The sequence below is a fragment of the Ovis aries genome, chromosome 14 (genome assembly GCF_016772045.2).
Source record: "Ovis aries strain OAR_USU_Benz2616 breed Rambouillet chromosome 14, ARS-UI_Ramb_v3.0, whole genome shotgun sequence".
Taxonomy (NCBI): domain Eukaryota; kingdom Metazoa; phylum Chordata; class Mammalia; order Artiodactyla; family Bovidae; genus Ovis; species Ovis aries.
In genome coordinates this window covers 61,738,501-61,750,322 of record NC_056067.1, presented here as the reverse complement: position 1 = coordinate 61,750,322, position 11,822 = coordinate 61,738,501, and the positions used below count along the sequence as shown (strand labels likewise).

Genomic DNA, 11,822 nt, shown 5'->3' with positions numbered 1-11,822 from the left:
CGAGGCATGTGGAATCTTCCTGAACCAGGGATTGAACCTGTGTCTTCTGGATTGGAAGGTGGATTCTTACCCACTGGACCACCGGGGAAGTCCCCTAGATGTCATTTCTTCTCAGGAGACTTTGCCTGACACCCGGTCGGGACCTGGCCCTTTGGGGAGACGTGCAGTCAGGCTCCAGTTGTCTCCTTTAACTAAGTAGGTCTTAACTTTTTTTTGTAGTGAAACAAGTAAAGTGCACCCTTAATCCATGTATCTTATACGGGTATGTATTTTATTCATATCGATTATATGTGTACATACATACTTCACTTTTTGCCAATGCTGCCTTTTTTACAAATTGTGGATTTGTGTTGTCGGTTACTATTTACCATATCTTAGAAAAAAATTTTTTAAATCAAGGTATGTACAGTGTATATATATATTTTCACAGATTGTTGTTTCTCAAACCGAAATCAGATTGATTGTGTTTTTTGCAGCCAAAGATGGAGAAACTCTATACAGTCAGCAAAAACAAGACCAGGAGCTGACTGTGGCTCACATCATGAACTTCTTATTGCCAAATTCAGACTTAAATTGAAGGAAGTGGGGAAAACCACTAAACCATTCAGGTATGACCTAAAGCAAACCCCTTATGATTATACAGTGGAAGTGAGAAATAGATTTAAGGGACTAGCTCTGATAGAGTGCCTGATGAACTATGGCCGGAGGTTCATGACATTGTACAGGAGACGGGGATGAAGACCATCCGCAAGAAAAAGAAATGCAGAAAGGCAAAATGACCGTCTGAGGAGGCCTTACAAATGGCTGTGAAAAAAGAAGTGAAAAGCAAAGGAGAAAAGGAAAGATATACCCATTTGAATGCAGAGTTCCAAAGAATAGCAAGGAGAGATAAGAAAGCCTTCCTCAGCAATCAATGCAAAGAAATAGAGGAAACCAATAAAATGGGAAAGACTATTTTGAAGAAAAGTCTCTTCAAGAAAATTAGAGATACCAAGGGAATATTTCATGCAAAGATGGGTTCATTTCATGCAAAAAGTCTTAGCCACTGGACCATCAGAGAAGCCCCTAAAATATAACTCCTGACGTAATACATAGTTACCTGAGTTTCCTTCCCATGGGACAATCTCATTCTTATTGGAAATAAGTACAAGAAGGTGCGTCTTCTGTGTAGGCTAATATTTTATTTCTTCCTCTAGTTGTCACATCATAATACTTTCTTTGTGAAGATTCATCTTACTACACGCTTATGAAGCATGAAATCTTCTGATGCATATTAAGCTTAAAAGAGTTTACTTAAAAATTATACAATAGCAAAGTCATTTTGTCCACTGGCAATAAATACAGGGCACTAAATGCTTTCCACCTTCACAATCCATAGAGGCTCAAAGTGCGCCTTGAACCAGTGGATACCTCCAGTGTATGGAGGGGTCCACACAGCATCTATTTCCTTTGGCTAAGATGCTTTATCACTACGGGTGTTTTAGTCTGGAGTCTGGGAGCTGGAGGCTGGTGGCTGTGGCTTGTTGTTCTCCTCCAAGCTGTGTCGGACCCCATATCCAAAGTATATGGCAAATCCTAGTAGGGAAGTGAGACAGTAAGAAGAAAAACAGAGGCTCTCCTCACTTATGAATGCCCAGTAAGCCTCCTATTATGGTGTCTGACACAGTTTAGGGAAGAGGTGGTTAGAAGAGGATTGGGTTCAGTCACTCAAGAAGCCTCTTCAGCCCAGAAAGTCACTCACCAACGGCATTCCAGATGCCAAAGAGGATCCAGGTCCCAGAGGTCATCTGCATCATCAAGGAAAGGTTCACGAAGATGCTGACCAGCGGGAGGACAGGAAGAGCAGGGACCTGTGGGCAGAGTCAGTTCATCCCTGAACACAGCCCAGATGTCTGAAAGGGAGACCCTGACCTTCGTGGGTGGAACAATTCAGTCCAATTCAGGCTTTGTGTTTAGTGCCTATTGAGCCTGGTTTGTAAGCACTGAGTGTGGATCAGGGAGGAGTCCATAGGCTTCAGCAACTCCTCTTCTTCCCTGGTCCAGCAAGGGATGTTTAGGTCTCAAAGCACGCAGACCTCCTTCATTCAACATAGACACTCTGTACATATAGGTCACATACCCTGAACGTAAGAGGACTGGGGCTCTGGGGCTGCCTCCAGATGATGGCCGTCACCCCAGTGATGAGCAGCAGCAGCAGCACAGCCACTGTTGTGAGCACGGGGTCTCCAGAGAACACACGTCTGGGCCACTGGGCCAGGACCAGGCTCACGATGCTCAGCAGGAGAACTGCAAAGGTCAGAGGAGGAGGAGAACAGGCTGGACCCAGAAGACAAAGATGTTAGGACCTCGGGTCACACCCCTCCCTGAAACCACCAACATCAGGAAGGGCCATCATATCTCCCAGACCCCTTAACTGACAAAATACACACTCTCACTCCATCCTGTCCATCTCAGAACACGAACAAAGGGAAACCCCACTGCTTACCAAGCAGGAAGGCACATCTATAGACAATCTGGCCAGATTTCTGGGTGGGGGTGGTGCTAGTAGGGAACCACAGGCTCTTTAGAATGTTTGAGGTTCCTGCTTCCGGTACAGAGTCCAGAGGACTTCCTACAGGTACAAGCTCCGTCTCAGTTTCTTCTTCCGTTTTCTCACTCTTACTTAAATTCTGATCTGGCTGGTACCTGAATTAGAGGTTTAAAGGCAATATTAACAGCAGCCACTATTCACAGAACACCAGATTGTCTATTCCACTTCTTTCTTCTCTTGAACAATCAGAAGGCATAATGAAGACACAGACCAGGATGACCTCCCCATCATCCCCATGACCCCAAGCCCCTCAGTCAAGGTGTAGCGGGGTCTCACCTGAGAACAAGGACCGAGAAGGACACCATGGAGTAAGCAAGCAGGGACGCAACTGCCACGAGGTTTGCAATGTGGCTGAACTCAAAGAGTAATGCCATGATCCCTAGAATGGGGGAGCAAAAACGGTGGGGTGGGATTAAGAAACCACTGGAACTGCACGTAAGGGAAATGGATCAAGGAAGGAGCGAGTTTTGCTTATTCACCTGCAAGGCTTCCAGAAGACATGATGGCCACGACGGGGATTTTTTCTGTGACCATAGACCCGGGCAAGTCCCCGGAAAAGGAGCCCGTCCTCTGCCATTGCACGGATTAACCGAGACATGGGGAACATGTCACCCAGGAGGCTGGGAGAGAAAGTGGAGACACGTGTGAGGACGTGGAGAAGCAGGGGAGACCAGGGCATGCGCTCCCTAGTCTACACGGAGCAAGATGCCTTTCCCTCTTGTCTCTCAGTCCCACGGGCTGGGGTGCATGAGCTTCTGACAGTAGACGGGGAGAAACCTGGACACTGACCTGGACATAAGAGCACAGAGGACGCCAACAGCCACCACATATCTGGCAGGGCCCCAGCCAACATGGAGAAAAGCCTCGGGCAAGGGGCTGTGGTGATGAATCTGGTAGTAGGGCACCATGAGGGTGAGTGCCCCGGAGACAGCAAAATACGCCAAAAAGCACATGAGGAGTGAGATCAGGGAGATGGACCGCTGAGGCTTTAGGTCTCCTCTCTCTGCAAAAGGGGTGGAATCAGCAGGTCAGGAAAACGCCATGGGGTGAAAGCACAGAATTGCCTAAAGCAGGCTAACCTTCTCCCAACCTCTGTGCCCAAGGGCAGCCCAAACTCTGTCCAAACCCCCGATGGGACACTCAGTGATCATGTTACCTCTAGCGGCAATGGCAGCAAAGCCAACAAATGCGTAGAAACACGTAGCTGATCCTTGGACAACCCCCTCAAAGTCAAAAGGCACAAACCCTCCAGCACCTGGAGGGCCCAAGCTGCGGTGAGAGAAGGAGCAAGAAAGATCGTGGGTGAGGTGGGTTCAGCCATCACTTCTGGACTCTTCCCTCAATACCACAAACTCTGGCCTCCAGGAAACCCACCATCCGGATCCACCAGCCTCAGTCTCTTTAGTCCCCACCAGATTCTCAGCTCCCACCTCCCTACACACACACACACACACACACACACACATTAATATGACCAAGGGTACGCTCATAACCTATACGAGAATACAGCTGCGGCCAATGCGTAGTCCTGTTCTGTGAGCTTCCAGTTGTGCAGGTCTCCATTAATGAAGCCAGAGACAATGATGAAGCTGAGAACCAAAAGGTTGATGACTGTGAACACTCTGTAAACCCAGGCTGACTCAGGAACTCCCAGAGCGAGTAGTACTGCAGGAGAGATGGAATACGAGACACGCACAGTAACTAAGTCCATAGAGCCAGGGAGCAGCCTGGGGGCTGGGGGCTGTTGGGGTGGGGTGGATGGACCGTGATGCTCAGTGGATACAGGGTGTCTTTTGGGGGAGATGAACATGTTTGAAGCTCGATGGAGGTGATGGCTGGACAACATTGTGAATGTACTAGTGCTCCTGAATTGTACCCATAAGATAGTTAATTTCTTTTCTTATAATTAAAAATTTTTCATTTTATTTCTATTTGGTTGTGCTGAGTCTTTGCTGTGGCATAACAGAGTCTTTAGGTGTGGCATGTGAACCCTTAGTTCCGTTAAGTAGGATCTGAGTTCCCTGACCAGGGGTGGAACCTTGGTCCCCTGCACAGTGAGTAAGGAGTCTCGGCCACTGGGCCACCAGGAAGGACCTAATAGTTCATTTCTTATTGTGGTGATCATCTCACATAGGCAAGTCTATCAGATAGTCACTGTGAGACTTTCCTGGTGGTCCAGTGGTTGGAAGTCTGCCGGCCAATGCAGGGGACATGGGTTCCGTCCCTTGTCCAGGGACATTTCATGTACTGCAGACCAACTAAGCCGATGTGCTGTAACTACTGAGCCCGAGCTCTAGAGCCTGTGCTCTGCAACAAGAGAAGCCACGACAACGAAAAGCCTGTGTATCACAGCAAAGAGTAACCCAAGCTCTCTGCAACTAGAGAAAACCTGTGAGCAGCAATGAAGACCTAGTACAGCCAAAAAAAAAAAAGCACATTGTACACCTCAAACTTATCATGCTGTATGTCAGTTTTATCTCAGTAAAGCTGGGGGAAATAGCATAATGATAAATTTATGCTGTGTAGTTTTCCTCTGAAATAAAAAATAAAAATCTTTTGTCTCAGTACCAAGAAGAAAATATGTCAGTCTAAGAAAATGGTTCTCACCTGGGAGTAAATTTTATTCCCCAAATATATGGCATTGTTTAGAAACATTGAATTGTCAAAATTCCAGAGTGTGTTTCACTGGTATCTAGTCATGTGTGGATGTGAGAGTTGAACTATAAAGAAAGATGAGCACTGAATAACTGATGCTTTTGAACTGTTGTGTTGGAGAAGACTCTTGAGAGTCCCTTGAACTGTGAGGCGGTCCAAGTTGGATCTAGAAAAGTCAGAGGAACCAGAGATCATATGGCCAACATCGTTGGATCATGGAAAAAGCAAGAGAGTTCCAGAAAAACATCTACTTCTGCTTTATTAACTATGCCAAAGCCTTTGACTGTATAGATCACAACAAACTATGGAAAACTCTTCAAGAGATGGGAATACCAGACCACCTGACTTGCCTGTTGAGAAATCTGTATGTAGGTCAGGAAGTAACAGTTAGAACTGGACATGGAACAACTGACCGGTTCCAAATTGGGAAAGGAGTATGTCAAGGGTGTATATTGCTACCCTGCTTATTTAACTTATATGCAGAGTACAGCAGGGGAAACACTACGCTGGATGAAACACAAGCTGGAATCAAGATTGCTGGGAGAAATATCAATCACCTCAGATATGCAGATGACACCACAGTGATGGCAGAAAGCAAAGAGAACTAAAGAGCCTCTTGATGAAAGTGAAAGAGGAGAGTGAAAAAGCTGGCTTCAAACTCAGTATTCAGAAAACCAAGATCATGGCATCTGGCCCCATCACTTCATGGGAAATAGAAGGGAAACAATGGAAACAGTTAGAGACTTTAATTTTGGGGGCTCCAAAATCACTTCAGATGGTGACTGCAGCCATGAAATTAAAAGCTCCTTGGAAGAAAAGCTATGACCAACCTAGGCAGCCTATTAAAAAACAGAGGCATTACTTTGCCAACAAAGGTCTATTGAGTCAAAGCAATGGTTTTTCCAGTGGTCATGTATGGATGTGAGAGTTGGACTGTGAAGAAAGCTGAGTGCCAAAGAATTGATGCTTTGGAACTGTGGTGTTTGAGAAGACTCTTGAGAGTCCCTTGGACTGCAAGGAGATCCAACCAGTCCATCTTAAAGGAAATCAGTCCTGAATATTCGTTGGAAGGACTGATGTTGAAGCTGAAATTCCAATACTTTGGCCACCTGATGCGAAGAGATGACTCACTTGAAAAGCCCCTGATGCTGGGAAAGATTGAAGGCGAGAGAAGAAGAGGACGACAAAGGATGAGATGGTTGGATGTCATCACCGACTCAATGGACATGAGTTTGAGTAAACTCCAGGAGTTGGTGCCAGACAGGGAGGCCTGGCATGCTGCAATCCATGGGGTCAAAAAGAGTCCATCAGGCCTGAGTGACTGAACTGAACTGAATTTGGCTGAGTTGGGTCTTAGCTGTGGGATCTTTTGTTGCGACCCAAACAGCAAAGTTTGGGAATCAGTGGATAAAGAATCTGCCTGCAATGCAGGAAACACAGGAGACATGGGTTCACTTCCCAGGTCAGGAAGATCCCCTGGAAAAGGTAATGGGTAACTCATTCTGGTATTCTTGCCTGGAGAATCCCAGTGACAAAGGAGTCTATTTTGCTATGGTCCAAAGGGTCACAAAGGGTCAGACGTGACTGAGCAACTAGACACACACACACAGAGATTCTCTAGTTGTAGTGTGCAGGCTAAGGACTTGGGCTTAATTGTTCTGCAGCACATGAGATCTTAGCTCCCTGACCAGGGATCGAACCCTTGTCCGCACATTGCCAGGTGGATTCTTAACCACTGGACCACCATAGGAGTCCCCTCATCACATCTTATATCTAACCGCTGACTCACCCGCAAGCAGCAGCACCAGGCCCAGTGCGAAAAAGTCTGCATCCGTGGCCAGAAAATAGGGTGCGTGCAGAGGGACAGTTTCCTCCAATTTCTGAGAGACGTGGTCCCCAATGAGGCTGTCAAAGGCGTATCTCCAGGCGCGGGCTGCACACGCAATGGCTGCAGCAGCAGAAAAACGAACATTCACAGACAAAATTGAACACCTAGTAAGCGCCAACGGACGTATTTTGGAGGAAAAAATATACAAAATATATAAGCTCAAAGATTTTTTTTCCATGGGGTATCGAGAGCAGACTGAGATGACTCACAAAAAAGGTCCTCTATTTAATATGTTAGGAGGAGATCAGTGTTTCACAAGGAAAGAAAACCGGGAAGTTGGACCAGGAGGGCTAAAAGATGAGGGATGAAATTTTAAATCAAGTGGCAACCCCCCCCCCAAAAAAAAATCACTCAGAGGCAACAGCTGAGCAAAGACTCCAATACAATGAGGTGATGAGCCTGTGGGACACGCCTCCCTCCCACCCGTGCCCAGTTTCCTTTCCTTCTCTTTCTCAGCCCAATTATTTAAGGAAAGCAGGAGAGAGCTGACTAGAATGAAGTTGTGGGGTTTTCCAGCCACAGTTACCCATTTCCCACCTCAAGTCAGGTAACAAAGTGCCCATGAATGAGACCACAATCCCATCTCCCAGTTTCCTGACCTTAGCCCCCACACCTTTCCCCCACACCTGTCGCCTGGTCCCATCACCTCACCAATTAAAAATAACAGTATGATGTTCCAGCCAACGACGAAGGCCCAGAGCTGTCCCATCGTGACGTAGCTGCAGACATACGCAGAAGAGGAGCGTGGTACCCGTGCATCAAACTCCACATAGCAGAGCCTCGACAGCAGAGAAGACAGGCCGGCCACCAAGAAGGAGACGACAATCGCTGGTCCAGCTACGTACTTGGCCACTGCACCAAGCACGATGTACAGGCCGGCTCCCAGGTTCCTGCCCACACCCAAGAACACCAGCTCTGTGGCGCTCAGATGAATCTTGAGACCGTCAGACTCCTTTATGGTGTCTTCCCCTCTCCTGCGGACCAGCCTCTGACCAAACTGGCGAACATACTGACGCACAATCGTAGACATAGTTGAGGAGGCTATGATCTGCTGAGAAAACAAGACACAGAGCCAGTAAGATTGTTTATCTGTCCCTGACCCTAGGAGTTAAATTCCATGAAGTATTGGAGTGATGAGGGGCAGGTGGTAAAAGGACCCACTGGGCAAGTTCTCCCATCTCTGAGCTTTGGTTTCTTCAAACACAAAGAAGCCTCTTAATGTGTTTCAAAATTACTAGAAAGAATGTTTAAAGACAAGTGATGGGGAGCAGAATCAGTTCAGTCACTCAGTCGTTGGGACCCCATGGACTGCAGCACCCCAGGCCTCCCTGTCCATTACCAACTCTTGGAGCTTCCTCAGACTCATGTGCATCGAGTCAGTGATGCCATCCAACCATCTCATCCTCTGTCATCCCCTTCTCCTTCTGCCTTCAATCTTTGCCAGCATCAGGATCTTTTCTAGTGGGACCAGAATACATCTTCTCCAATGTGCCCCTTTGACGGGTTGACTGTTTGGAGCTGAAGGCAGGGAAGACCCAGCAGGCTCAGGAGAAGCTCCTTGCCTATTGCATAACTGCTCCAAATAACGTAGATTAAGGGACCTACACAGGAAGAGAGCTATCACCAAAGAAAACCTTTTATTTCTAAAAGGATTATCTTCTGGAGTGGCAAACATTTGTTTACCAAGCACTTGATTTTTGTTGTTGTCTTTAGTAGGTCAGTCGTGTCTGACTCTTTGTGACCCCGTGGACTGCAACACACCAGACTTCCTTGTCCATCATCAACTCCCGGAGCTTACTCAAACTCGTGTCCATCGAGTTAGTGATGCCATCCAACCATCTCATCCTCTGTCGTCCCCTTCTCCTCCCAGCTTCAATATTTCCAAGCATCAGGGTCCTTGCAAATGAGTCATCTCTTCACATCAGGTGGCCAAAGTATTGAAGTTTCAGCTTCAGCATCTGTCCTTGCAATGAATATTCAGTGTGGATTTCCCTTAGGATGGACTGGTTGGATCTCCTTGCTATCCAAGGGACTCTCAAGAGTCTTCCAAGCATTTGCTTTTCCCATCTTCCCTTGGGTTCTCTTCCTCCCATTTCAAGCCGAAGATTCCTACTCCCTTCTCTTTAGGTCAGGGGAGGATATGAGCCTCAGTTGTTTGAAAGTCTTTGAGTCTCAGAACTTTTATGGGGCTTCCCTACAAGCAAATTGAATCTCCTAATCTGTCTTTTTTTTTTTTTTTTTTTTGGCTGTACTGGGTCTTATTCGCAGCACAGAGATCTTTCGTTGAGGCAGGTGAACTCAGTTGTGGCATACGGGGTGTAGTTCTCCAACCACGGATGGAGCCCAGGCCCCCTGCAGTGTGGGCACAGAGTCTTAGCCACTGGACCACCAGGGAAGTGCCTGTCTGACCAGCCAAAGAGCTTAGAAAAGGAAATCTCTGCCCCTACAGAAGCAAAACCTGGCACACTGCCTGGCTCACAGTATCTGCTTAACTGGTATGAACTGAGTGGATAAGAATGCTGATTTCTTCTTTTTAAGCAAAATCAATCAGGTCTGCCATTTCAAATCCAGCTCTGCTATGTATTAGCTTGTTGACATTGCGCACACTAGAGCCCATCTTTGTCCTGCTGTTGTGCGAAACCTGTCATGATCGTTACTTCCTTCTGTCTTAGATAGGGATGAAGTGACTAATGGGCTTGGGGATCAGAAATCACAGACTCCACCTGTTTCCATGATGAAGATCCTAAAACCTGGTAGCTTCCTGTTCTGTTGCCTTCAGAGTGACATGGAACAGGGACTCTGCTTTGGGGCAGAAGCAGATGGAATTTGTAGGGAGGGACCGACTCAAGCCCAGCTCAGTCAAAGCATCACAGCAGAGTGGCTTCCCAACTACCTGCCTGGAGGAAGAGAGATCAACTTTTATTCTGAATCAGGAATGACAGGACTCTATTTCCTGCTGCTTTGGGGCATGAAATGTCCCCTCACTACACTGCTCTGCACGGCTAGGATGACCCACAAGTCACCATCAAGGGGCTTCCACCCCTGATACTCTGAAGTCCAAGTTTAGAGTGTTGGTTCAGAGCAAGGATTCAAAAACCCAGGAAACTCTGATTCGAATCTTGGCTCCTCGAACACTGCTGTGCCTTTGAACAAGTCATACACTTCTCTGGACCTGTGTTTTCTTCTTGCTCAAATGCTGCTGACGAACCCCTGTGCACCGTGAGCAGGAATGTAAGGTTCTCTAAAAAAACTAAAACTGGAATTACCACCTGATCCCGCAATTCCACTGCTGGGTGTACACCCCAAAGAACTGAAAATGGGATCTCAAACAGATATTTGCACACCTATTTTCATAGCACCATTATTCACAACAGCTGAAAGCTGGAAGCAACCCAGCTGTCCAACCTCAAAGAAATGGATAAATGTGATGAGGCCTATACATGCATTGAAATAATACAGTTTCATTTGCTAATCCTAGTCATGAATCAGGTATTATAAAGCTCACTGGATTATAATCAACAGTTTTAATAAGCAAAAGTTGAAAAGATTTCCTTTCCATTTCCCACCCTCAGGCTCAGGAACTAGAGATAATTAGATTAGATAAGAGACTTGTACCTCAGAGTGCTGGTCTTAAGGCACAGGAAAGCCATGTTCTTCTAGCAGAACGTCTTCTCTCAGTGTCAGAATTCTGGGGGGAAAAAAGTATTTTAAAAGCTAGCTTTCTCTAATTGCACATGCAAAAAGAACCAGTTTTTGTGTGTTTATTTTTGTTTGGGGAGGTTGTTTTTGTTGTTTGGGTTTTTTTTTTTTTCTACCCAATTTCAAAAAGTTTTATCTTAGCCAGTTTTCTCTGGAATCCAGAGAATTTTGTGGCCACACCAGGTCATAATAAAATGTCATCTTTCTTTTCATTAGTCAAAGTTTTATAGCTAAAATTTAGACCAAATAGTGCTCAATTTGGCCCAGATAAGAATGGCAGATTGGCTGAGAAAATGCTGTCCCACAGGGATAGTCCCTCTGGGGAGATGGCGTCTTAGTTTGATTAGATGAGGGGGAATGAGACGGCAGAGGAGCAGGTGGGTGTGGAGTTCCTCTGTCTCCAGAGATACCTCAGGAAGACACCTTGAGACACAGGCGATCTTGCAGAAAGATCTTGCAGATGAGAGCAGGCAGGAGCACCTGGCCACCGGAGAAGACTATATAGAACCACACCGAACTCGGCAGGGTGGAGGAAGTGGGGCAAAAGAGAGTCAGTGGGCCTGGACCTGCCCTGGGAGGGTGGGGGACTGAAGCAGGGGCCCGGTCCCAGCGTGGGCGCCCTTGGAGGCTGAGGAAACTGTTCAGGGGACAGAGGAGAAGCACTCGAGGCTGAGAGTGAAGCAGCTGGTCTGTGAGCGTCTGAATGGAATGAGAATCACGGAGACAAACCTTGCAGCAGCCATAAGTTCCCGGAAGAGGCATGCAGGGACCCATGTCCCCTGGGAGGCGCAGGGCTGGGAGCTGGAGCACCGGGATCCTGGAGCGATCCCGCGGCGAGGTCAGCTGTTGACTGCGGGGAGACGCCTGAGGGGACCTGAGGGCGGAGTCGGCAGTGGGAAAGGCCTGAGCAGGAAACCCGGGCAGCCAGGGAGGCGGGGCGACCTGCTGAGTCACTCACAGGCGGTGGAGCCATCGCTGTGGCCCCTCTGT

The 11,822-nt window shown here is 47.2% G+C and overlaps 1 protein-coding gene across 1 annotated transcript; it reads right to left on the bottom strand.

Moving 5' to 3' along the window:
- Positions 1-252: 252 nt before the first annotated feature.
- Positions 253-11,698, bottom strand: LOC105605834 (cationic amino acid transporter 3-like). Its single transcript, XM_042232404.2, is given in 14 exon segments — positions 253-1,575; positions 1,742-1,850; positions 2,120-2,286; positions 2,486-2,685; positions 2,867-2,969; positions 3,070-3,121; positions 3,123-3,210; positions 3,380-3,593; positions 3,747-3,859; positions 4,084-4,255; positions 7,035-7,193; positions 7,785-8,184; positions 10,749-10,821; positions 11,562-11,698. Coding segments are annotated over 12 exon segments (1,851 nt in total). The 5' UTR covers positions 8,164-8,184; positions 10,749-10,821; positions 11,562-11,698; the 3' UTR covers positions 253-1,480.
- Between the last annotated feature and the right edge of the window lie 124 nt (positions 11,699-11,822).